General features: G+C 42.0%; 2 protein-coding genes across 3 annotated transcripts in view; one reads left to right on the top strand and one right to left on the bottom strand.

Annotated features, from left to right (window-relative positions):
* Positions 1-15,794, bottom strand: part of kdrl (kinase insert domain receptor like) — a 37,816-nt gene extending 22,022 nt beyond the window's left edge. For both annotated transcript variants that reach the window (XM_076149040.1, XM_076149041.1), the window contains exons 1-11: positions 15,252-15,794; positions 9,131-9,227; positions 7,836-8,047; positions 6,350-6,474; positions 5,367-5,526; positions 5,104-5,240; positions 4,766-4,940; positions 4,529-4,649; positions 4,151-4,320; positions 2,718-2,874; positions 896-1,010 (exon numbers count right to left, since the gene is read on the bottom strand). In XM_076149040.1, coding sequence (XP_076005155.1) covers positions 896-1,010; positions 2,718-2,874; positions 4,151-4,320; positions 4,529-4,649; positions 4,766-4,940; positions 5,104-5,240; positions 5,367-5,526; positions 6,350-6,474; positions 7,836-8,047; positions 9,131-9,227; positions 15,252-15,315 — 1,533 coding nt within the window. In that variant the 5' untranslated portion in view covers positions 15,316-15,794. The remainder of the gene's footprint in view (positions 1-895; positions 1,011-2,717; positions 2,875-4,150; positions 4,321-4,528; positions 4,650-4,765; positions 4,941-5,103; positions 5,241-5,366; positions 5,527-6,349; positions 6,475-7,835; positions 8,048-9,130; positions 9,228-15,251) is intronic.
* A 2,626-nt stretch (positions 15,795-18,420) lies between these two features.
* On the top strand, positions 18,421-26,274 carry tex11 (testis expressed 11). The gene is made up of 29 exons (XM_076149277.1): positions 18,421-18,448; positions 19,013-19,125; positions 19,365-19,449; positions 19,713-19,792; positions 19,902-19,982; positions 20,110-20,229; positions 20,446-20,526; positions 20,633-20,718; positions 20,806-20,863; positions 20,936-21,031; positions 21,119-21,200; positions 21,466-21,544; positions 21,632-21,789; positions 21,877-21,956; positions 22,048-22,185; positions 22,285-22,387; positions 22,485-22,609; positions 22,752-22,837; positions 23,343-23,396; positions 23,492-23,532; positions 23,624-23,692; positions 23,819-23,889; positions 24,187-24,300; positions 24,502-24,574; positions 24,688-24,837; positions 24,909-25,017; positions 25,124-25,244; positions 25,827-25,994; positions 26,206-26,274. The coding sequence occupies exons 1-29, from the start codon at positions 18,421-18,423 to the stop codon at positions 26,272-26,274; spliced, it is 2,718 nt and encodes a 905-aa protein (XP_076005392.1).
* The last annotated feature ends 129 nt before the right edge of the window (positions 26,275-26,403 follow it).

Here is a 26,403-nt window from a genome sequence, read left to right as displayed (position 1 = left end):
TAAGCCATATAGCTGTACGGTCTGTAAGGCTTATCTCTACAAACACCTGAAAAGATTAACTGATGTCAGAATAAAAGATATTTCTTTGGCAAGCCCAGGATGAAGCTGCAGCTGCTTCATTTACAGGCATCATGTTGAAGAGACTATGAACTGGAGGGTGTATTACATTCCAAAAGGGGGAAATTAACTCTAGTGAAGAAACTATTTCTGGCAGAGGCTGTTAAACATATCTGATAGTATGAGTGGCAAAGCCAGAGGCCCCGCTCTTTATAAAAGGCCCTGATACTGAAACTAAATCCATTGAATTATGATAGTGGAAAGTGTATTTTCAATTTAAAATATATAATTATTTTTTGATTATTATAAAAGTAAATGCCTTTCAGATTTAACATACCTTCTGTGTGAGGCCAAGTGATTTCCCCCATAATTTCATTGTTATTTAAATAAACAATAAAGTTTAACTTTTTTCAGCACTGCAATGAAGAAATTATTGATTCCTTCAAAAAGGAATGCCGAAGGTCTTTTCATGTGTTTGGTCACAGTTACATAAGATAAAATAAGACAAAATAAATCATTTTCAGTGGAGGGTCGGATCTGATCACTGCCAGAAAAAGTAAAATGAAGTGGATTTATGGATTTCAGATGTCGTATATGATGTTCAAACTGTGCTCGTGGAAGGTTTCTTCTTCAATCTGATCTCTCCAGTGGCTGCTCTGTATCTCTCCTTATTTACTCAATCCAGTTCTCACACAAATCTTACTGATGACTTGGACACTGATATTTGGTGACCGCATTTCACGAGGAATTTCACAGAATGCTAAAAGTGCACTCCATCTCTTTAAAAACACAGATGGCGACTCAAAAGTAAAAACGAAAAAAATATTACGCCACATACCTTGTTCTTTCCTTTGACCAGTTCAGCTTTGTTGTTAATGCTCTTAATCCAGTTGCGAGAGTAATTTCCCCTGTCATGAATCTGTACTGGGATTGGTTCGGTGTAAATAACACAACTGCAAGACAGAGACAACACAACAAAACTGAGTTAGCAGAGAAAGCAAAAAAGAAAACAAAAGATTTTCAGGCTAATTTGTTGTAGCATTTATACCAGATTAAACCCAAAGAAGGTTAATCTCTGGCAATTGAATTTGAACACCAGTTTGTGATTATGATATACAACTTGCTGCCTTCTTATAATAGATTTCATCAAGGCTAAGATTAGTTTAAGTGCTCACTGAGACTGCTCTTGGTAAAGTCCAGGTCTAGGCCGGGCTGTCTAGGTTGTAAAACCTAGAGAAAGCCTTGATTTGACCCCCGCCCTCAATGCCTTTGCTGCCTGTGGTGGTGAACAATCAGCCTGATGAGAGGAGAGGCAGAGGAGGAAACGGCAATACAACAGGAAGGGCTGTGCTGTGCGTCACCTTGCACAGGAAACCCTCCAATCCCCCCCCCCCCCAAAGCTCTGGTCAGAGGAGATAAGGCTGATCCCCAGACCTTGGCGGGTCAACAAGAGACAGCTGATAACTTCTCAACCTGATGATAGAGGCAGCCCCCATATTTCTGCCCCCACCCCTCCATCCGTATCAGCCTGAGTCCACTTCCACCATAACAAGCTTTCCTCAGCTCCAAACCTTCACTACGCTCGAAGTTTCCCCTCCTCTGCAAACTCCCAAAGATATAAATGAGATATGATCTTGAGGGGCTGAATGGTGGATTTACAATAATGGGCAATTTATGAGGTCAGAAGTGAATAAAACAAACATTTTGCCTACTACTAGGCTATAGCTGTTCTCTGTCTCATTAGCTGGTGAGAAAACAGCCCGACAGAGCCCAGCCAGGTCTGGTCTGATCTTGGCAACTGTTCCTTGTGCCAGATCCGATGATCTTTGGCCCTGCATGGAGCTGTTTTGGCACAACTTATCCTCTGTCACTACTTTGATGAATAGTGTGTTAGAGAAGGTATTGTGTGGATAATTGACAGGTATTGGTGGAAGAGATAACACATGATACTCACTTCCTTGTGCTACAGTTCACAATGTTGTTTTTGCTAATGGTGTTGGGCACTGAGGGTAATGGCCTATTGTTTGCCCGGTCCGACCACTTGCTAGTCTCCTGCTGTCGTTGACCAGCCAGGATCTCAGGGAATGTTCCTCACGCTTGTGGTTCACTAACAGGCTGGTATTCAGAAATATTCACTCATGCAATCAGTTCTGTTGAGCTCTACAACAGCTCAGGGAGGCTCAGATTAATATATCTCCCCCCTTTCCCCCTGCAGCCTACAAAACCACTGACCACAAATGAGGGGGCAGCTCTCAAGGGCTGCGTTTCTCTGATTAATGTGTCGTATTCTGGGCAAGAGTCTATTCGGTGAATGTACATCTGTTTAGTAGTGGGATCCCCAGGCTGGACTGGTGGCTCGAGACTACATAGTTTACATATTTAAAATGGACCGTGCCATTGTTAATGCGGTGCTATGTGTGTATGTGTATCAATGGTTTCCTCCACAGAAGAAAGGATTAATAATTAACAATACATGGAAACTAGTGGCATATACAAGTGATAGATTATTAAAAGCAGTGAAAAGATATTTAGGGTTTGTGTTTTAACACCAGGCTTCTGATAAGCAGCCAATGTTTCAAGTTTGGAAGAGGTGAATAGACTTGCAAATGCTTATTTCTTGTTTCTTGTGTAGAACATGCTGTGGCAAGCTGTTGACTTACTCTGTACGTGTGGGATCTGAGTGGCATGGTTGCCAGAGCCAGATGATGTTTGGCATTGGCACACCGTAAGCAGTGCAGGTTAGCTGATGCTGTTTGCCGAACATGTAGGACTGCACGTCCACAGTCGGAAGCTCCGCCTCTGAAATAGCTGGCTTCACTGAAATGGATGTAAACACATGCACACATGCACAAAAAACACACAAGATATTCAGGGAGGGAAGGGGGGGAGGGGGGGAGGGAGAGAAACAGAGAGTGAAAAGGGGAGAGGCAGAGGTTAGATCAGGTTTGCCATCCTAACCTAGCTCCCTGCAGAATCACATAATGTCTTTATAATGAGGGAAGACAGTCATGATGGATAGCCATGAAAATGGTGCCATTGACACCAGTTGTCATTTAGACACAAAGCAGAAGAATAATGGCAGGCTGATTGGCTGGCCCAGGGCTGTGGGTCACAGTGTGACCCCGCCGTGGCTCAACCTCAGGTCAGTGTATCAACCATGTGCGTGATAATCAATAACAGGTCTGTGCGCCACATTGGGACATATTCCCCACAATTTAGCTGCAATAAACAAAACACACACACAAACACTGCGCCACACACATTTATAATATGTAGCAGTGGGACAGCTTCAGATAACTGATGGACATAAATAGTTTCCTAATTGATACCAGGAATCTCTTTGCTTTGTTTGTTTGTGTCTGTGTACATTTTTTGACATTCCAATAAATTTAGATTGTGTGAAGTAGGACAGTCAGGGACTATAAATAAAGCTATACAGGCCAGAAGGGAGCTGACTTTTTCCACATTTTGGCACGCTATTGGGATTCCTAGATAATGTGCAAAGAATGCAATGAAAATAGCTCCCCCATAGTAAGTACTTGAAGTAAATGACATACTTTATATGTAACTCTACTTTCTGCTAACAGAAAGCAGAGCCAATCCAAGTTTCCATCCCACTATAGCAACCTCTCTAAAACCCAACTTCCAGTGTTAAGAGTTATCAGTGTTCTTTGCAAAGTCATCATAACAATCCATTATATGTGTGCACACTTATTTTCCTCAAACTGTATACATAATCTACAGAACTCATTGTTTATATGAGTTGCATATTACATACACATGGTGAGGATGCAAATAAATGCTGAGGACTAGAGGGGGTCTGGAGCGGCTGGAGGCTGCGTGCAGAATAGACAGCCCAGGACATTTACACACTGCGCCAAGCCCCTTCAAAAGAGCCCCAATAATCAACAACAGCTGCCCCTACTACGTCAATCGAGCCCTGGAATCAACAAGCTCCCAAATTCCTCTCATACTGAAGCAGCTACCTGCCGTCCAGCGAACTGGAGTGAAGTGGTTACGAGCCACAGCCTCAGTCTGCTGCTTCATTTCCTTAGGATCAGCTATCATTACCATGGTTATGACAATGGCTTACCTTGAACTACCAGCGTGTAGCTGAGATTCCTCTGCAGGCCCTTCTCATGGTTGGCCAGGCTTATGGTGAAGACCCCTGTGTGTTTCTGCTGCACATGAGTGATGATCAAGGTGAAACCAGACATCAGGTAGCAGGTGGAATTCTCCTTGAGTGCGACACCGTCTTTATACCTATAAATAAAAAGGCAAAGTGATTTTCTTACTGTGCATAAACAGTTGCAATCAACAAAACAACAAAAAGCAGCTGGCCCATCAATTTGCTACTGAAATGTTATATGTCACCAAAATGTCATATCCCAGCAGCTTCACATGGCTTGCAATAGCAGTGACAGAAAGACAACACATAGAGCTGCCATTGTAATTGTAATCTATCACTTACCATGTTGTCATGTCTGGTGGTGGCAGAGCATTGACTCTGGGCTCAAACACAAGCCTCCTTTTACCCTCATTGACCCTACGAGATCGCTCATGTCTATAGGAAATGTTGAGGAATGGATGCTCTGGAATGTTACAGAAATGCAATAATCAGTATTTTTTTTATGGTGATCATCGGGATCTGTGATAGTCCATGAATAAAAACATTGTCATAATTTGAATCCTCTCAAAACTTACTCACCATAGACAAGGACTTTAGCTGAGACGTTCTTCTGTTTCTGGTGTTCGATCTCAGCTGTGCAGCGGTAGATGCCCCTGTCATCTATGTTGATGTTTGGTATCACTACAGCATTGCTGATCACCACAACATTAGCTGGAATGTCCTTGGTCTTTAATGTAGAATGAATGCGATTCTCCTGGAGATTACAAAAAAAAAAAAATAAAAACGTAATTTTACTTACACGTGAAATTATTTGCTAATACAGTTATTTGAAGTTAATTGGTTTTCAGAGCTCAATCACATACAAAAGTAATGACAGATAAGTTACCCTGTGGTGTAATCTATAGATCCTAACTTACAATTCTCTTTGGAAACTCCCAGGTGAAGTTGATTCTCCCATTATAGGTGGTCTCCCCAGTGCAGTTGAGGGTGAGTTCAGACCCGACCAACACTCTTACACGCTCTGGTGTGATCTTCACATTTTTGAGAACAGTAGCTGTATAAAGTAAACAACATAAACATAAGGGGATTGTGAAATAGTGGACAATTGGAGGAAACCTTTAATCAGCACTGATATCAACCCTTTTACTGTATGTCACACCCAAAATCACAGTTGACTTACTGAGTCTTTGAGGGATGAACATGGACGTAATCTCACGGCCCTTGACCCTGGTGACACAGGTGAGGAAATTGTACGAAGTGGAGGCACCGTAAGGAATCCTGAAACCCATGGTAGGGTCCCATTCCATTTTCTGAATGACCTCCTCTGACAAAGGTGGGAGCTGCAATGGAAAAAGGTAGACAATGGTATATCTCAGGGATTCATGCTCTGTTGCACCCAGACTGTAGGTCCAAACACTGTTAATGGTTTTGTAAAGTGTGACTTCTGCAATGATTTATGCAACGGAGCACAACAACACTGGTGTCTCAGAAAAGGAAGTATGTGCTTGGCCAAGTTCTACTGCTGCTGTTTGTTCTGTTGCCAAAATGTGGGCGATGGAATTGAAGGAAGGAAATGGAGTAGGAAGGAAGAGTGCCATATATTTCCCAATGACAGGAAAGTCACCACTATCTGTGCCATCAGAGTCAGACATGTTGGTCTGCCAAAGTCTATGTATCAATACCAGCCAGCACAAGTCTCTGTGGTGACATGATAACATGGTCTTGAGCATAGGTAGAATGGTAGAATAATTCTGACCTGTGACTGGTATCAAACGTTCCAATCTTCAGAATCATTTACCTGTCGTTTCCTCTGATTGGACAAAGTAAGCACTGCTTTTGTACTGCATTTCCTGATGTTTGCAAAGGAGGGGGAACTAAATTTAGTCTGACAATCTATTCTGAGAAAAACACTCTTGGAGCACCTTCCTGCGCTTACAGGAAGCAGACAGGATGACTCCTTGAGCCCACCTCAGAGAGGTGACTGAGAGAGACACAGAGACTGTCCCCTCTGTGTTTCCGTAGGCAAGAGTGATTAAACACGTGTGATGTCTTAAGCACAGAACGGTTGCACTTATTATAAGTTATAATAGGAGAACACGCTGAGAAGTACAATGCAATCTGAAATAATTCTTTAAGATTACAGGTTATAGGACAATGCCTTACCCCTCTCAGTTCTACAAAGATGTCAGGAGCGGAGGTCCTGCAGGGCACCACTAGGCTGGTTTCATGCCTGTATATACCCAGGGGATAAAGAGTCCTGTGATGCTCCACAAAGGGCTGCAGGGGATCTGTAGAGCAAATGTGAAAATAAAATAAAGGAATAACAACAGAGAACAGACAGAAACACCATATATCAAAGCAGATGTGGACCGTACAGAGATATGCGATAACCGCATTTTGTAGTAAATTTACAGCTGCTGTTTATAGTTAAGCCGGGTGAAATATTGTTTTGTCAGAACTGCGGTTTGCAGTGCAATTGAGTGAGGGCAATATTAGGCCATCCCACGCACAGATCAAATAAGATCTGATCAGCAACAGAGCACAGATAGAGCTGTGAAGCTTGTGATGGTTCGCCAAGCGTCACACATGGCTACACAAATGATGTGTTATACTGGAACTGTTCAATAGTTTGTGTGAGGTCAGGCAAAAGTGCTGTGCTAAAGGATTAGAATTGTAACTGTTTGAAAAGAAAACATTGGAAAATGATCTAATAAACAGTCCAAGGGCTTTGAAAAGATTGTGTTAGACCAAACACAAGCACTGCAGGCTGCTCCATAAGAAAAGGGAACATGCAACCTGACAACCTCACTCACAACAACAACAACAAAAGGACAAGCCATTAAAATAATGCATTAGAGATGTAACAAAGGTCAAACACATCTTGGTGGGATGGGCTGAGACTGACTTACTTACACTGGCAATATTAACCTGACTGTAACCGGTACCATCTGACCATTTAAGGGAGAAAAACAGTAGCAGGAGCAGGAAATCATAGTCATTGACCAGGGCTTCCTGTGATTGAAGTCCTTATGCTTGAAGCCTTTGCAGCAGAGGAGCCCCTTCCTCTCCTCTGCCTCAGCCAGAACATCAGTGCATAACACACATACTGTCTTTCTTGTTCTCTTACGTCTTTGCTTTCTTTCCTATTTTCTGCCTTTATTACTTTTTTTCCTATTACTTTTATTTGTAATTTGTAATGTTCTTTTTTTTCTGGCTGCCCTAATATAAGACAGGGAAATGACAGATGGCCCGATGATCATTGCATTGTGGCCGTTGTGGGAGTCTAGGTGCAACTTGCTCTGAGCCAGACCCCAGTGTTGGTGTTGGCCGATGGTTATTACCCTGTGAGACCTTCCTTTTATCAGGGAATGTCTTTGACTTTCACGAAAACAAACACAGCTAAATTGTGGCGAAAAGGAAAACATAGTCACAGTTTATAGAGGCAGTTCTCCGTAGTTCTAAACATTACATTTTTTCTCAAGCTTTAACACTCATTGTCCTGGAGGGCAAAATGCCATAAATCTAACGGTGTTGGTTTTAGCTTGTTCACTCCTATTGGTTCATTGACTATGATGGTAAAAATGACCAATATTTTTAATATTGTTAATGTAATCAATATTCTAAATGAAAAGCACTTTGCAGGCCTCACCTTTGACATAGACATAGGTGGTGCTGGCGTGTTCTCGGTCATGTTGGGAGTATCGACAGTCATACACGCCTGTATCATTGACGTTCAAGGGTTTGACTGTCAGTCTGCTGCAATGCGAGTGGCCACTGGGCTCACACTCTTCCTCCTTCACCCCCTCTGATCCAACAGATCGTCGGGCGCTGGCAAGTTTCCAATGAAGTGGAGCCGGGCCCCTGAGAGAAGGCAGAGGTTGGCCGTTAGAGATGGTGCATTGTGTCAGTACTCAATTTTAAAATCACTTACTCACTCACACACATCCGTACACGCTCTCTCTCTCTCTCTCTCACACACACACCACAAAAAACAATAACTCTGAAATTAATCACTCCTGTCAGTTTAGGGTTTTATGACTGAGACTAATTTATGCTCAAAAACACAGTGTTCACATTTCACATAGACTCGTTGGTAAACAATATTCACTATTCCGCGTTTGAGGTGAAGTTAGTTCAGGATAACGGCTGCGTCTACCCGTGGGACTTTTTCGCTTGATGCTCATTCCTGGTTTATTTTGTGTTAATCTAGACTCGCTGGACAACTTGACGTTTCACATGGGAATATGTTTCTCAGGAATGATGTAGCTCAGCTCAACACATCTTTTTCCACACAGGATCCATTTTAAAACTCTCTTTAAAGAGATCCCAGAGGAGCATCAAACATATCTTACATACCATTGCCTGCAGCGCTTTGGGTCAAACAACCTCAAACTCCAGTGACAGGAACCAACCCACTATGGGCCAGACATTGAAGCATATGACCTTGTAGGGAAGCATTACATTAGATAGATATGACTTTGAAAGCATTCCTTGCGGGCCTACAAAGTGATGCAAGACTCTCTAAATTCTTAACAAATGTGCATGCAGCACACTCCCATCATCCCTGAAGGAATTGCAACAGACGGATAAATGGACCACCACCATACATATATTCCTGTCAAGCACTGCTCCAGCCTCTTTGTGGCCAGTCAATGTACTGCTGGCCGGTCTGTCACACACTGAAACTGAGTTTACAGAGCACAACTTTGAGCAGGATTACTCCTCTCTGCCTCACTGACTGACCTTTTAAAAATGGGCAGGGGCAAAGGGCTCTTCAGACATTGGGGGTCTTGAAATTGTTTGAATCCCACGAAAGTTGACATTTAGGAATTTTTACCCAGTGACTTACCTTTGACATTCTAATCAGTTTGACTTTAACAACGTTGTATTTGCCATCAACAGCCTTGTTGCACTCGGCATTGATACTGTCAGTATGTCACGTACCTACAGGTGAGGATGAGCGAATCCCCACTGTGAAGAATGTGGGGACTCCCAGAGGGCAGCATTATGGGTGCTGGGAAGTGCCGTCTCTCCACATGTCCTGTTAATACAGACACACAGAAACAAACATCAAAGCTCTGAGGGAGAATGTCTCACAATCACAGCAGCGCCGCATTAATAGTTAACTATCTCACGAAACACCAGAACAGGACATTTGCAAATTCCTATGAGTCACTTCAGCCATGTGCATGTGGGTTCACTTTGTGGTTTTTCAGCTCCTGCCTATTATGCAGGCAATTGTCTGCTGGATTGGGGGTGTTTCCGGTGCAGGGAGGACAGGTTGTTGAATGGATAATGGTCTGTTAGTGATAAGCATTGTGTGTGTGTGCATATAAGAGAGAGAGAGGGAGAGAGAGAGAGAGAGATACCCTTTGCCAGAGGGGTCAAGACAGTCAAGACCACGGAGAAACACAGCAGACCCAGGTGAGTCCCTTCCAACATGTCTACAACCATGTCATCCAAATCACACACCTCACCACCTCGGCTCCTCTCTTTCTGTCATTCAATCCAAATCTCCTTTCCCCAAATACACAACAAACAAACACACTCATACAAGCGATGTCACAGTCCCTATGAGATTTCCTTCTTTTCACTGAGCTCCCTGAACATCTTGTCTATGTGCTAATAATCACTGCCAGGCAACAAGTTTCATAAATCAACACTTCAAACGCGACTCTCTTCAGGGAAAGTTTTATTTGGTACAGGGAATTTTAAAAACAATGGAGTTACTCAACACAGCCGCTTACTGTCTGACATTCTGACTCATTAAACAGCTCTCTCTCTCTCACACACACACACACACACACACACACGCACACACACAGAAGTGGATTGTCCAGTATACAATGTCCACCCAAGTACACCTGCATTTGCAAAAGCACATGAGCACACACACATGCAAATACACACATATTTGGCAAGTATTTGTCAATTATTCGCAACAGCTGTTGAGCCAAGCATAAGCTGAGGGCGCCAGCGTTGGCAGTGGCGCTCAATGGACTTCCTCAACAAATGTTGTAACATCATTGTTTTATTGTCCAAGGTTACACAGAGGGGAAGGGTTGTGGCTCGCCCTCTTTCATGTTAGGCTAGCACGTGCTCTGGCTGTATCACAGATGAATATAAAACTAAGCTCCTTATCTTAATATACGACAGAATCAACGGTTTTACTTGAATAATTGCTTGTTTCATTTGTGTCGCACGTCAATTTCCAAAAGCCTCACATCTGGAAATTCACTGGGGACGTTGATGTAATTCAATTGCTGGAAATGAGCAATTTCTAACTTTGGATTAAATGTTGCACCGTCCCTGAGACTTCTTAAGTACAAAAGAGAAAATAAGTACAATCTCACACACTTCACATACTCTGTGCAAGACTACTGTCCCCATGTGAAGATTTCCAGTCAATACACAAATGTATACATCTGATTGCGCAAACAACACCAATAACAACAACAAATAGATCAATCTGACCTTGCAATGCACCGGCAAGCAGCTTGTTCCTAAAAACCAGGTTGTTTTCTCCCTATTCTCCACTATAACTCACTACAGATGGATGAATCTGCAGGGGCCCCCAGCAGCCCACAAAAAAAAAAAAATCACCATCCTGCCGTTGTCTCCTTACGCCCACACGCTCAAAACTCCCACCTGCCCCAGTGCCTGCCCAATACTGACCTCAGCAAGCATCCCAACACCCCCTAACCCCCTGCAACAGCTGTGTGCTGCATTCCTCCAGCAGATTGCCTGAAAAATGCCAGAAATTGTGCTTATTGTGCTGGTTCAAAGAGGCCTAAAGCTGGTTCTCATTAGGAGCCATTAAGAAGGGGGCAGCCGTGGAACAGAGACAGAGAGAGAGAGGGAGACAGAGAGACAGACATAGAGGGAGAGGGAGAGTTTTCTCAGTCCACTGATGATGGTCAGGAAGCATCCAAGCGATTACTGAAACCAGGTCCAACTTCACTATGATTAGCATTGGATCACATTTATCTGTCCTTGTCCTCATGTGGCACTAAGGAAGGGAAATTTGTGGTCGGCTGATTACAAGTAAGGAAATGAAGAATTACAGTTCTGCTTCAAACAGCATTGGCCTTTATGGTCCAAAGCAATTCAAACATTTAGTTTAAAATAATGGATGAAGACAGCAAATGATGGCAAACACTCTGAACAGTTTCCAATTAATCTAAGGCATTTTTCAGAGCATCAGCAATTGGAACTGTCTGTACTGCCTGAACTGACTGTACTCATGCTAAGCTGTTTTATCCCAACTGTCGGCAATTCTGCAGCATGTTAGTCACCCTTGTTTGATGCTGCAGAATAAAAGCAACAGTTGCTGTAAGAGATGACTGTACTGTCTTTCAATTGCACAGGAAAGTCCAAGTCACAACCCTTCAAGTGCAGTACATAATGTGCGGAATTCCCTTCTCATGTGCATGTACACTTCGTCTGCCTGCATTTCCCGTACAGCCATGAAACAACGAGACTGTCTTGATGCAGAAAGCCTCACAGAATCTTTTTTTCGGTAACACTATGACACATCGGTGCCCATGTTTAACCTTGCCTCTTGCAGATGTGAAAACAAAAGAAATAGAAAGGGTGAGACAGGGTGTGCTGCTCATTTACACGAGAGCAGGGTCACAGGCTGGTGAGTCATCTGGCCCAAAATGTGACCATACAGGACTGTAACAGTGAGAAGTCTATCGGCACTGCTAAGAGCTGCTTCCTGTTCCAATGTTCAGGGTCTAGCGCAGTCTGTTTCACCTGATAACATCGTAGGAATGGTAATTATTGTGAAGCAATACAATACACTTTGTACAATCCTACATCTGAATTTAGAGTGAAAAAGCTGAAACAGCTGGGACACCTTTGTTTCACTGTTTCATCGTTTCATGGAGCTATCCCTCTGGTTCGTAGTGTTCAGGTTGAGGTTGTCAGGACAGAAAAACAGCAAGATAAATTCATGAAAAGAGTCTCGTCCTGGTGGCAGATTTACAACATAGACTTGAAACCTTGACAAGGCTTGGGACCACCTGCCAAAATGAGAAGCTGCTACTACTGCTCTAGCTGTGCTATGTGATCGGTGTGTTCCAGCATATTCTCTCGCATAGAGTCCTTTTGGAAACCCATCCACTTTGCCAACTACAAGGTTAAGACAACAATTTGGGAGAATGCCTTTTTTTATTAGCAGTAAATTAGCCTTTGGAGATTTGTAGTGAAAATGCCCCAGACTCTCTTTTAAAAAAGCCAAATAAAGAAACATCTGGCCATGATGGGTGGTCATTCTAGGTTATGTAGAGTTGAATACATCCAACAAGACTAATCTCCTGCATAGGATTCCTGAGTGGTTGTCCACTGTGTAAACCCAGGGGGATCCCCGTTTCATAATGGACGATTAAGACCCGAGGGGCAAGCAGAAGCTCCTTGAAATTGAAATCTCATGCAGCCTTTGAAGAAAATATATTGCTGGCTGAGGGAGGATATACCTAAGTACATAGGGAAGATGCTGCTATCATCCTATAAGAACAGTTACACAAAAAACAATTTGTAACATTAAACATCCATCTGAGACAGCATCTCTTTTTAGCTCAGTTGATAACTCCAGCTAAAGTACGCTCAGTAGCCACTTGATTGAATACACCTGTACAATCCAACACAACACCCGTGCTTTAGCTTTCACTGACATGGCATTAGAGAGGTGTTCATTCAACTCAGTGGTAAATGTAATGGCCACGCTTATAGGTGTCCTTATAAAAGACTGCAGTGTAGTGAAAGGTGTTGCTAATAATTTGTCCAACCCGTTCACATACAGGAGTGGAGCCGAGTATAGGAAACACCTTTCAATACAGTGCAGTTCTGTATAACTGCACTGCTAACTATGGTCAGAACAATAACCATTGAGTTGAATCAACAGCTCTCAGCTCACAGAACTGAACAGTATAAGCTTCACATAGGAAGGGTGTTTGCGACAGCGCTCTGTTGAATTGTATTGGGTTGTTAGCGCATGCATGCATGTTTTGAAGTGTGCTTGTTGCCAGCTTGAAGTGAGAAACTAGCTCCTACTGCATTCGTCTGACGCCTAATTCTCCCTGTGTTCCACTCCAACACAACTGTCCAAGCAGGACTAAATACTCAAAAGCAAATGAGACGGAAAATCAACTGCCTCATTAAGAAAGATGGCTTTGTGAGATTTGAACCAGTTCCTTTCAAAAAAATCAAAAGGAATGGTTTACTGATACAATAATGTTATCTAACCGAGCAGTCACAAACAGATTCCATTGGCTTGCTATATTCATTAACATTCAATTACAGTCACAATCAATTTACTTGTCGCTCCAGTATTTGTCTGTAAAAGTGACTGTAAACATTGGTGACAGGAGGTGCGCTTCTTATTTTAGTTGCTACTTGGACACTGCATCTGGGACATCCATGAATACATTTACACAATATTACTGCAAACATCTCGCCTCGTGTGGCAAAGGAAGTGTTTTGAAAATCTACTTTAAACAAATCTGTACTGAAAGCGTGAGGACACAGAGAGATGGAAGGAAGGCTCTCTCCCTCAGTCAGAGATTCATTAGGACTGGTGTCAACAGGAAGAGAATCACTTGACCCTTGCCCATCTTTGAATCAAAAGCAGCTGCAAATTACTCACAATGTTACATATTCATATATTATCAGAAGAGCTAGACTATGTTTTCTATTACATCAGCCAGTGATGTAATTATAATAAAATAGGCCTGGGAGAATAAAATAGTATAGTGACACTACAACATCACTGACATGTATAAAGCTTTCCTCATTTCAAATCAGCACATCTTGCATCATAAAGTGTTTCCTGGCCAAGAGCAAATTAACAATTTCTGTTCAGCTCCGTGGACAATTCACCTGCAGACTGCTATTCATCTTAAACTTGACTTAGCTCACAAAGTGCACTAACAATAACTAATGGCTCTACCAGTCCGTTGCTGGCATGCCAGCAATGCTCTCCCTTCCTGTCGACCATTGTCTTGTGCATGGAGACTGACATAGTTGAATATGAGCATAAGGAGCTTCGGGAAGAAATCTTTGCTCAGGTAGCGTGTCACATTTCCGTGACCTTTAATAGCCAGAACAATTCCAGGCTGTCTCTTGCCCCTACGTCCGCTTCCTCCTTCTGTGTTTCCCACGCTCTGTGTGTGGACAGTGAAGGAAATCCACTTTAAAAACATTGAAGACAAAGCTTCAGAGACTGAAGATGTGTGTGTGCGTGGAAGCGGTAATAGTATTTCCTTGGTTTGGATGGGATGTTGGTGTTGGGATGTTTAGATTGTGTCAGGAAGTTGTACTGTGTATCTCCTTGGCGCAGCAGACTGCAGGAGGAACCTCCACCTTTTAAACTCTATCTTGTTTTAGTTAGAAGACATGAAGACAATGATGCTGATATTTAACATCAGAATAAACATGCATTCACTTCCCAAAACGCTTCATCCTCTTCATTCACAGATAACAATTACAGGAATAAATGTTTTTTTTTCATAAAATATAACAAAGGCACCGAATGGGACCTAATAAACCACATAACAGCATCAAAGCAATCTTTCATAAACAAAACTGTCTTATCAACAAAACATATATGAAATCTATAATATTACCTATAAACCAGCACAATTTATGAATTTAATCAGCCAAATTACAAAAGGTCAGTACTGCCCCCAGCGGCATTGAGGAGAACTGCACGTACAGTGACAGCCTCACTTGTTGGACAAAATTTCCTTAAATCTGGATTGATGTATGGAAAAACAGCCAATCTACACACATTTCTGTTTTCAATTCACTATCAGCATTTAAAAGGACATTATTTCTACTACAACAACCACAATGCAAGTCTTGAGATTACTCTTCAGGTGAATAAAAACAAAACTGTCTTCCTCTACCTCCTAATTACTGCTGCGGTGAACTTAGCCAGCCATTCATTACATCTGGTAGTGGAGCAAACAGTGTGAGATAAAACTCTCATATAGCCACTTCAGGCACCAAACTCTCATAAAGGACAAATACCTGATCTGCATGAGTCGGGATCATATCTTACCATCTATAGACGATGAACAATAAATGATGATAAAAGCCAATTTGAAGCAGTCGGATGAGATCATTCTGTCACCCTCGCAGACAACTCTTCAACAAAATCCAACCGTGAGACTGTTATTCCGAGCGACTGACTGAAAAAAAGTAGTTCTTAAAGCTACTTGATCGTTCTTAAAAGTACTAAAAAAGCGTGTAGTTAATCCACAAAACCCTCAGGTGTACGCGTAAGAACGGCAGAGATTCTCCCGTATCCCATGACGTGATATTTCGCGGGGGAGCTCTCCTGCGTTGCCTGGTCGCTCCGACTCCGCACACTGAGGGAGACCCGGGATGGACCCGCTGGATGGAACCCCCGGGGGGCAGGTGCTCTCAAGCAGAAAAACTCAGCGAATCAAAGAAAAAAGTTGGAAGTTTTAACCGAAGACGCGTTAATAGCTCCGATTCCAGATTGTATGGATGTGTGTGTGTGTGTGTGGGTAGTAGCAGTAGCGGGATCAATCAGCTCCCTGCGTGTCATGCGCCCTGGACCATCTTCTCCTCCCTCTCGCCTCAGTCTAACACTTTGCAGTCCACGCACGGGGCGCGTTTTATGGAGAAGTTACAGAGGAAGGACGCAACGTCACATTTGCTGGCAAAGACTCCTCTCTCCAGGCTACTGAGTGGGCGAAATAAGAAATAATGATTCACTTCTGTAACACATTTAGATGGCTATGGCCCCATACATGTTACACAGAGGAGTAATAATGTGAGTAATGGGTACAATAAGAACACTATAAAGCTATGAGGTTTAACTGCTGACAGTTAGCGGGATTTGATCTGTGTTAGAGAAGTTCAATTAGTGTAAAAAAAATAAATAAAAAGAGGTGGGTATTGATGTTTTAAACAGAGCTCTGTGTTTAACATTGTTTGTGATGAAATCAAAGCATATCTGAGGTTAAAGGCCAAACTAACAGCAAGGACAGCAGGAGAAAAAGTAAACAGCCACTATGAGATCTGAAAGAATATATCTGGCCAAACATTTGCTGGATTTATATTTAACTTTACAACAGGATACACTGCTTTTTATATCTTAATAATCCTCTGTCAGGCTCTTGTGTTGTGCATCAGTATCCTGTGGCGTGTGGATGTGCTGCAGACTGTTTTCTTTATCACTACAATTACTGTGCAGGTTCCTTTAGTGGTTACTCTAAATAATAACATCCTGCCCTCACCTTTACGTGCAGTTCAGACCTGATATTTCATGCGGGGTGGTCTCTCCTATTTTAGGGTCAGTGGTGAATCGTGAACGCCACTTTTCATCTTCAGAACATGCAGCAGGAAAACAGTGATATAGCAAATGAGAACATGGGAAGAAGCTGATAAGTCATGTTGCTGTCTGTGAGTTCACGATTACAACACACACGGTCTGCACATAGAGGACCCGGCTCGATACAGTCACAGCTCAAGAATTCAAACATTTCCTCCAAGCAAACCACACCATTAAGTATGCATTGGTGGTGCTGGGCTACACCATAGTTTAACTGCATGTTTTTCCTGAAATTGCTCAAAGTGATTTCCATATGTCATACATTTAGCACACATGAAGTTCAATCTACTGTAAGCCCAAATAAAAATTGAACACTGGTTAAACTAGATGAATGGCTATGAGGGATAATCTAATCTCCTCACCATATGTTTGCTATAACATAATGACATCAGCAGTGGTAGGTCCAAACAAATGGATCAACTTGGACAGGTTGACCAATGGAAAAATCTCTTTGAATTGACGTAAATGTTCTCTGTCCTGCCTTCCGTTACTTTGAGATCAAGAGACCCCATGACAATATAAATGTTGCGTCAGATGTTGACAATTACAAGAAAGAAGTCATACACACAGGGCTATCAAGTCTGAACGGTGATGTATGAATGAGATACTCTATCGACAATAAGGTCTGTAAGTTATTACGATTTCGATCAGTTCAACACTATTTGTAGTGTGCGTGTAAAGTCCTTGGAGGAGGAGACATTCCCCACAGGCCAAGAGGGCAACAGATAAGACACCTGATGAACAATTGGTGGAAGTTACTTGCGGAGAGGGGTGGATTTAAGACTTTTTATTTTAGCTTCTGGTGCTCAAAACATGGGGGTCTAACACACAGCATGCACTCTTCCTTTTGTCCCAACAGTTAAGTCTTGAGTAAAAGAACAAGTGGAAAAAAAAGCCTTTCCTCAACTGAGTGGAAGAGGATTGTCCTCCTTAACCAAACGTCACAGTGTAGGTTTGGAAGGGGAAATACAGATTTAAAGAGCAGCTGTTCATTGGCAAAATAGTATTTAGAGTTTAGAATAAGCACAGCTCCTCATTCCAGGTTATATTTGCCCACCAGCTGGATATCGAAATCAAATTGTTAATGCAAGTAGCTGGCCCACTGTTCAAGAAAACATTTTCAGGTAAATATTTCCATTTGATCTCGTCATTGCTGATGTAAGGCAAACAAACAAACGTTCTAGTTACTGAAATTGTCTGTTATAATTAAAGCAGGTCAAGATGGTGAATAAGAAGTCAGGAAGGAAGTGTCAGCCAAAGAGGTTTGTGCAAAGTGCAGCTCTGCTTGATTTTTTACTTACATTGGTCACTAGATGTCACTATTGCTACACATCATTGTGATTTTGCAGGTAAACTAATGTTTTTAATAATAATTGTTTACCTCAGTGGGCAGATGAGAGCCAGTCCTTCTCTCTCCGTGAGTGCGAAGAAAGGATTTAGACCTATGTAGAGAAAAGGGATATTATCAACTTTCAAGTCTCTGCTTTGATCAAAGGGCTCTAGTGGACACAATATTTGTCCCGTGTAAAGACAATAATTGTTCTTTCTGACATTAATAACGCCCGTCAGAAACAAGCGTATATACTTATACACTTTAAATAACGTTCTGTCGGTGCAAAATGTTACTCATGTGTAAGTACCCACCTCAAGGCGATCACAGCATGGGGAGAACACACGCAAGCGTCCTACTCAATGTAAAACTATATCTTCTTCATCTACGACGTCATCTTCATCCGGGACTCAACGATGCGCGCCTTTTTTGCGAGCTGTCAATCAAAAGTTAATGCGACGAACAGGTTGAGCGTCCAGTTTGAGCAGCCATTTTGAGCTAGCTTAATTAGGTTATTCTCAGACTGGAACTTTTAACATGGAGCGGTTTGCTGTGAATGTGAAATGTAGGTAGCTATTATGTTAACACTGTTTTTATTACCAGAAATGTTTTAGACAACTTCAGCTATGTTAATAAGTATTAAGCTTGCAGGAAAAGCTAGTCGAAGTAGCAACTAATATTAGCATTATATGACTGTATCAATTAGCTGGCTTACTGCTGTACTTAGGAATTTTACCATTGACCTTACTGTACTGTTACTACACAAGTTAAATCCTTGTCCACAAAATAATTCGTAAAATGTATTGGTTATAACTCTTGTCATGATGTTGTTATCTTGGACAATTGAGATTTTTTAGAACTCTTCAATAATACATTTCTGGTTTTGTCTGGACGCTCTCAGGTTAAAATATCGTAATAAGTGACGTGCACTATCAGTTAATAATAAAATTAACTGATAGTGCAGTCTGTCAGTTGTTTGTTTCCACGTTCTATTTCTCAATTTTGCTTTATTTGGAGTTCAAATCAGGCCGAGGTACACTCACTGACTGAACCACAGATGGACCAGTTGACAAGTCCGCTGTTTCGTTGTTCATGTCAACATAATTTAGTTTGTTTTTCTTCTTCCTAGTTCTCACAGAGACCCTGCTACAAAAGGAGCAAACAGATTTTGATGACGTGATAGAGAAGCTTTTTTCTGAAGTTTCTGGCTTAGAGGGTTTCCCAAAGATACAGGATTCAGAGGTACTAAGAGTGCTGTGACTTAATAACACTTTCACATACATTTTGAGAAGTGAATACACGTATTTAATCATACAATTCTAAATTCATTGGGGTGAGTCAGTTTGCCTCTGCTTACTTCCTAATTTTCCTTGAGAGAGTCAGACTTTTTTCCTGAGACATAATTTTATATTGGATGTACATTATTATGTTTTAATGTTTGCAACGTGTATGAATGTTTATTTTGCTTACACATTTTACAGCTTGAGGAATGTGCCATCCAGCTGTGGAACTGGGCAGTTACCAAGAATGTGGGCAGTGCTATAAATAAGAATCAGAAAGCCAAAGGTAGACTTAATTACCTTATTTTTCGCATATTTTTATGGCTTATAACTTGGCACAACTCAACTCTATCCTCTGAAACATTTACGTAATGCCAAGAGTACAAACAGGGGCTTCAGGTAATGATGTAAAGCTGTGTAGGAGCAAGCACTCCAGGGAGTTTCATTGGAGAAAAAACAAAGACCCATCACTACAGAATGATTAGAGACACACTGGGGTGGTCAGGGTCGTATCACCCCACCATTCATACATTCTCACCATCTTGTCAGTGCGCCATGTGGCATGCAGTCTCCTCTACTGCTGTGAGGGTGATAATCCAACAGAGGGCATCCTCCACAAACAGATCCTGGTAAGATCAACAGTTGGTGCTCTCTGTGAACGCTGGACATTTCAGAAAGACAATGTGTAATGTTTGTTCATGGCACCATGCAATATCAAAACATGTCTACATTTTACAGATGGCAGGAAAAACTGGACGATCTTGGCTGGACTGCAAAAACACCCAGATGGCAGATAACTTCTTGAGGCTCGCTGTCAAGGTACACAATAAATAAACTGAAAACTGGGCTTCTATGTATTCATGCTTTGAGTAAATGAAAATCAGATTTGCTAGAATAATAATACTATTACTTGTACTTTTAAGTACCAAACATGTAATATCCTTAGAGTCTGGAAACATTGTATGGTCTACTGACATCCAGAGGTGATGGAGCAGCTGACATCAACTTTTCCAAGGGAGAAATAGAGAAAGATCTGCTTCGAATTCTGTCTTGCCAGGCAGAATCGGTGAGCTGTAGCACATGAAATGTTCAACACCTTCGACGTGAATATTTGTTCTTGTGATATTTGGCAGCTAAGGAAGTGCTATTCTCACAGACTTACAGTGTGAAGTGTGAGACAGTTAAAGAGACAGTGTTATGAACTGAGAAACAATGAGAGGTGGGAATTTTCAGATCATTTACTGACATTTTATTGGGAGTTCAATTTTGTCCGTCTTTGCAGGCCATAATTCAAGGGCATAATCAGGAGGCTGTGGCCTACATACAGCGCTGTAAAGACATGCTGCTGCAGCTGCCCAAAGAAGTAAAGAAAACTCTTCATCTTCACTATAACAGAACTCACGTCTTTTGTTTCACATTCACATACTGAAAGTGAGGGTGTGTTACGGGGTATGTGACCATTTCTACAGACTACCTACCTCTCCCTTATGTGCTACAACTTTGGAATAGATACTTACAATCTGAAACAGTTTGAGGATAGTTCATTTTGGTTGAGGTAAGTATTATAATGTTAAATCTGAATATAAAACTTAGAAGAAAATATATGGGGACATGTTTTTGACGAGTTCCTTTTTTTAACCAGGCAAAGCTATGACATTGGAAAGATGAATGTGAAATATTCCCCTCAGTCTGAAGTCCAGGTAAGAAGGTATATATTTGGTTCAAATGTGACCTCAAGTACAAAATCAGATAATGTTATTGTTTCACATTAGGCCAGGGCTCTGAGGCTACTCGCAACAGTTTATTTAGAGTGGGATTGCCGGCAGTTTCAAGAGAAGGCTCTCCATGCTGTAGACTTGGCCAATAAGGTGGAATATGAGCAACCATAAATGGACAATACACTTATACAACCAGTTCAGATAATCTGTTCTAAGTTACATTGTTCACTTTGACAGGAATGTGTGAGACCCTCTGGGCTATACCTTAAAATCAGAATACTCCTGAGTTGTGGGGCCTTGGATGATCATATCAGAGCAGGTAATCTATTATCAGAGTTCTTTTGATTATTTATACAGAATTTGATGAGCAAAGGCAGCTGGAGTCCTGGTTGGTGTATTGCTTTGCTTTGATTGTACTAACCTAGTGGAAAAGGATTAAAACATTCTAGTGATAAAATAGTTAATTCACCCCAGAACACTTTAAAATCTGTGGTCTTTTTGTGTTTTCTGTAACTTTAAAGCTAAAAAGTGCACACTTAATCAACAACAATGAATTAATGAACAAAAATGAAATGTACCTTCAGCTCTTAATGATATGCTGGAATCTGAGGTTTCTCTGGAATTGTGTCTGAGCATCGTGAAACTACTCATATCTGAAGACAGGTAAGAACTGTGAAGCATCTTCCCTTGGACTTCAGTTGACTACTTTGGCCATATTAATTGACAAATAATATCTGTTTGAATTGATAGAGAAAATGTGTCACTGGAGTATTTGAAACGTGTGTGTCAGCACTTTGAGACGTCACCTCACCTCGGAATTGCTCTTGTCCTGCACATTGAGCTGCTGCTGCAGAGAGGCAAAGAACTGTTGGGCAAACAAAAGATAGAGGATATCATCACTGGTACTTGACATCATGACTCATTTCTGATGATTAGTTATCATCTTAAAATCAGGTGAAGTCAGTTCAGAAGCAACTATAAGTGTTTTCACCCCCACTCAGGAACACATTTGACACCTAAGGCCTTTACAAGTCTACAGGTGTTACTGTGGGATCAAGGCTCCAAATACGTTGAGGTAGTTTGAGCATATCTGTGTCTACTCTTAATTTATGTGATGTGTTACAGTGTGTGTACTTACATTTTAGCATGTCTACCTCCCTTCTCAGGCCAAGAACTATTCAGAGGCGCTGCAGTGGTACAACTACGCCCTGAGCTTCTTTAAGACCGGTCAGATGGATCCCAACCTGGCCAAACTGCAGAGGAACAGGGCCATGTGTTTCCTGAAACTAAAGCAGCTAGAGAAGGTGAGACAACGTGAACCACAAAAGCAGGTACTTTGTCTGAGTCACTAGCTACCTGCTAGGAATTCATTTTATGATGCATAAGAAAGCTGTCTTCAACAGGCCAAAGAAGCAATTAAGGAGGCAGAGAGGTGTGATCCTGATAGCATTTTTACCCAGTTCAGTGTTTACAAGATTGCGGTACAGGAGAACGATGTTGTAAAAGGTACTGTAAACACCATTATTGAGTTGCATGTAAGTATGTGTTAGTAGTTACATCTACATTTTGGTGACCTCTCCATGTCATGAACTGCTCTTACCAGCTGTAAAAGCCATCAGAGCAATGGCGGTTATGGCCAGGAGTCCTGTGGCCAGTGAGGACAGGCTGCTGGTTTCTGAGAATGCTGCTGACAACCTCCTCAGACTGGCTGCTCAGATTGCTTTGGAGGTAAGACTTCACCTTCATACCTACCTAACCTAACTGTCTGAAAAATCATCACTATCAAGCATTGTGTGAGGATTCCATCTTAGGCTTATGAATGGGATGAGCATCAGTGGTGATAAGGATGAGGATGCTTGTTCTTCTACAGAATGAACAACAGGACATCGCCATGAAGGCATTGGAGAGTTTGTGTGAGAACGGCAGAGATGAATTTCTGGATGTGACTGCTCTCAGGTCTGTGAAAACAAACCAGTTATTGAAATTCATGCTCACCGTTAACACTGTCAAAACATTCCTCTTTGGATGAAAATGACCTTGAGTCTGATAAAAGTACTTCTGACATGACAGCAAAAACGTGAAGATGAATCTGCATTGAGAACCTTACAAACTTGACTTCCCTCTATTTTAAAAAGCAAAACATACAAAGTTAAAAAGGACAAACGTATGAACAGAATAAGGAGATTTTATCATTATTGGCACCTTGTTATGTAAGGTAATTGAACGTATTTGTTGATATTGACCACAAGTAACCATCACCATGGTACATTATGACACAAACAAACACACACAAAGTGACAATATTTTGTTCAGATGGTTGATGCACTGAGAGATTCTCCTAGTTTTTCACACACCTCTATGGTCCACTGACCTATATTTCTGAAAGTGTGTCTCTGTATAATACAGTTAGTAGGTGAAAGAAAGGAGGTCAACCACAGTTTCCCCATTCATCCTCTCGTAGGTGTTTGGTTCGACTTGTGCTTTCCAAAATAGAAAAAACAACTGATGAGACAAGGTAAAGAAAAGGAAAACCGCTTAATAAAGTGTATTTTTGTAGTATTATCGCTACTATGCTATCAGGCTGTCACTACCTTACATCACTTCATGTAGGAATTCCAATCTGGATGTCCTGGTGTCATATCTAAAAATGGGTGAGTACCTGTGTGAAAGCGTTTAGACAGTATTTGGTTTAAAATTTGAATTCCGCTTAACCGAGGGGTGTGTTGTTTGCCGTTAACACAGCTCTGCAGAAATGCTCGTGTCAGACTGTCGAGGAACGCAGAGAGGCAGCTAACTGGTTCAGGAAAATTGGTACCACAACTTTACCTCCTTCTTTAGTACCTGTTTTGATCTGACTTTCTCTGCCATCACTTCAATTCAAATCACCTTCCTTTTGTGTGTGCGGGTGTGCATGTTGTGTGTACATCCTTGTTGCAGCTTGGAACTCAGCCCTGCAGTGTGAGAGCACTCCTGACAGAATGAGAGATTTCTTTGCACTCTCTCACCAGGTAAGTGTCCTCATTAGCTGTGTCAGGTGAATGAATTAGCGTCTGTGTAGGTGAAAATAAACAGAAAGAATACCTATAATTACATGTGGTATGCGTGGGAGTTTTTTTTTTAGAACATTAATTCATCCTGGGTGTACATGGTTGATTTAATAGCCTGTTTTCATGTCTGAGAGCTGTTTGGAGATTATAAATTGCTGCATTTGGTTGTTTTAATAGTTGTGCCAGAAACCGTGAATAAATGCTAAAGGAGAGAATCTGTCACAACCAAATTCCCAGCAATAATTCTTTGATGTGTAGCTCTCCCAGCTGTGCCCCCCTGACCGTACAGTGCTCATGGGTCAGAAGACGTGCATGCTCATGGCTGCTGCTGCCTCTTTGATGCTCTGCAGAAAGTCTCCTCATTCCGTTCAGGTGTGCCGCTCACTTCCTACACTGATCTCCTACATTAATTCATTCTCTATTTACGTGAATGGAAATTTACCAAGATCAGTGGCGAGGAGAGGTGACTAACCACATCATTGATGCAGGCGTAGGTGTTTAATTTTGATACCTTTGCTTGGACACTAGATGGCAATAATGAATTCAGAATGCTTGTTTTCATTTGGATTATAGACTGAAGAGCTCACTCGGGCTCTGGAATACATTCAGATCTGTTGGGAGGTGTGGAACACACTGAAAGCCTCAGGTACCTCAGCTCAGTTTGAGGTGATCCCTCTAAGCTATTCCAATGAGCAACTTTAAGAGTTGTCTCAATTTATGCTCAAGCCAGAAAGAGGTGTTTTAAACATATATTTACAGGGAATTTCACCATGGACCAAACAGACACCCTGCTGCTTTTGTACGAGTTTGAGGCTCGTGCCAAGCTGAATGACCCCAAGCTTGAGACAGTGCTGGAGTCTGTCCTGGAGCTGGAAAATGTTGAAACTAAAGTGCTAGAGACCATCGCAGGTAACCATTACTTGCAGAATGGTGTGTCCTGAAAATTTTCCAGTGCCCTAGCATTTCTGTTCTATATCCAGCGTTAGCCATGGAGCCTCCAGCCCACTTTCCTCTGCTGTCTAAGAAAGCCCTGAGGGTTACTCTCTCTCTGCACAAGAAACAACCGCAGCCTGACCTGGCCGGCTGCAGGTACCGCTACTCTGCAAGAAAGTACCCGTTGATATTTCATTACGGTCCATCAGCCCAAGGTTCTGCTTAGGTATTAAGGGATTCATATTGTGTTTATATTCCACAGTAAGTGTGTTCACAGCCTGATCAAGCTGTCCCTCCCAAATGGAGTATCAGAGGTGGGGGCCCACGTACTTGAGGAGGTATGGGGCTACTACGAGGAGGCCCTGTCCATCGTTACAGCCGCAGTGAGTCATCAATCACATGCCACCATCTCTTGGCTCACACCTCCCGTTCCCTCCAACTGGAGTGCTCCCTGCACTATAATTAACCCCCTCTATTCCATCCCTCGCCTGCCTGCTGTTCTAGAAACCTTTTTATCAATGAGCTTTCAGGCTCACTTCAATTAGCAGATGCCTCCATTCACCATCCTCTTCCTGCCAATTTGAATGTTAATGTGCTGTACAAGTCATCACACTGTCGGTGAGCTACAGTTTTGAAAGAAACATCAAATTATTGAGGCATTATACTGCTTTATGGGCAAGGCATATTTCCCTTTTCATATTGAGTTATTACTGGAAGGCTTCAGTGGAATCCTTTGGATCAAAGTAAAAGCCCAAGATTAAAGTGTTGTGAAAAATGAATGACACATTTAACTTGATGGACTAAATTTGTTTATGCTCTGTTTTAATGACCTAAGCATGAGTCAAATTTAACATGCTCTAAAGAAAGGATTGAAGTGTGTAATTTGTAATGTTACTTACAGCCGTTACTCACTAAACCATGAACACTCTCTGGCCTTTTGACCATCTCTCTGCTCTTCCCTGTAGCCAGACGACATCCCTGAGAGGGAGAGCCTGTGGTTACTCACTCGGGCCTGGAACACAGGGATACTGCTGTACAGTCTGGCTCAGTACCCTGAGGCTGAGAAATGGTGCGGCCTGGCCATGAGCTTCGTCCGCCATCTGGGTTCCCTGAGGGAGAGCTACCAGACACAGGTAGAGGAATGGGCCACTGAAAAGGTGGAGAAAGTGAATGAAGCAGATGGGAGATATGGGTAGTGGAGTGTGACAGAGGCCAAGTTGCTAGCTAGACAAATGTGAGAGGTCTGTAAGTACATTGGTCTTATGGTAAAATACACCCACAGCAATAAGGACCCTTGAGATCTGAGGCATTTTTAAGTTAACACTTGGTCTAATGTATCCACAGATGTCTGGCCTCTACAGTGAACTCCTGGACAAGTTGGACAAAGCCAAGAAGCTTAGCCAAGTAGAATAATCAAACTGGGACAGGTCAGCGGTTAGCAGCTTAGCGTTAAATGCCCGTTTGAAGATCAGCTTTGAATAGGCTTAAGGTTCTAGCTCTTTGTTATTCATGTTACAATGAAAGCTGCTGAGTCAGTTACAG

Source organism: Genypterus blacodes, unplaced genomic scaffold, assembly GCF_046128005.1.
Source record: "Genypterus blacodes isolate CSIRO-AG114 ecotype Tasmania unplaced genomic scaffold, CSIRO-AGI_Gbla_v1 ptg000044l_1, whole genome shotgun sequence".
Classification (NCBI taxonomy): Eukaryota; Metazoa; Chordata; class Actinopteri; order Ophidiiformes; family Ophidiidae; genus Genypterus; species Genypterus blacodes.
This window is presented reverse-complemented; position numbering and strand designations above follow the sequence as displayed.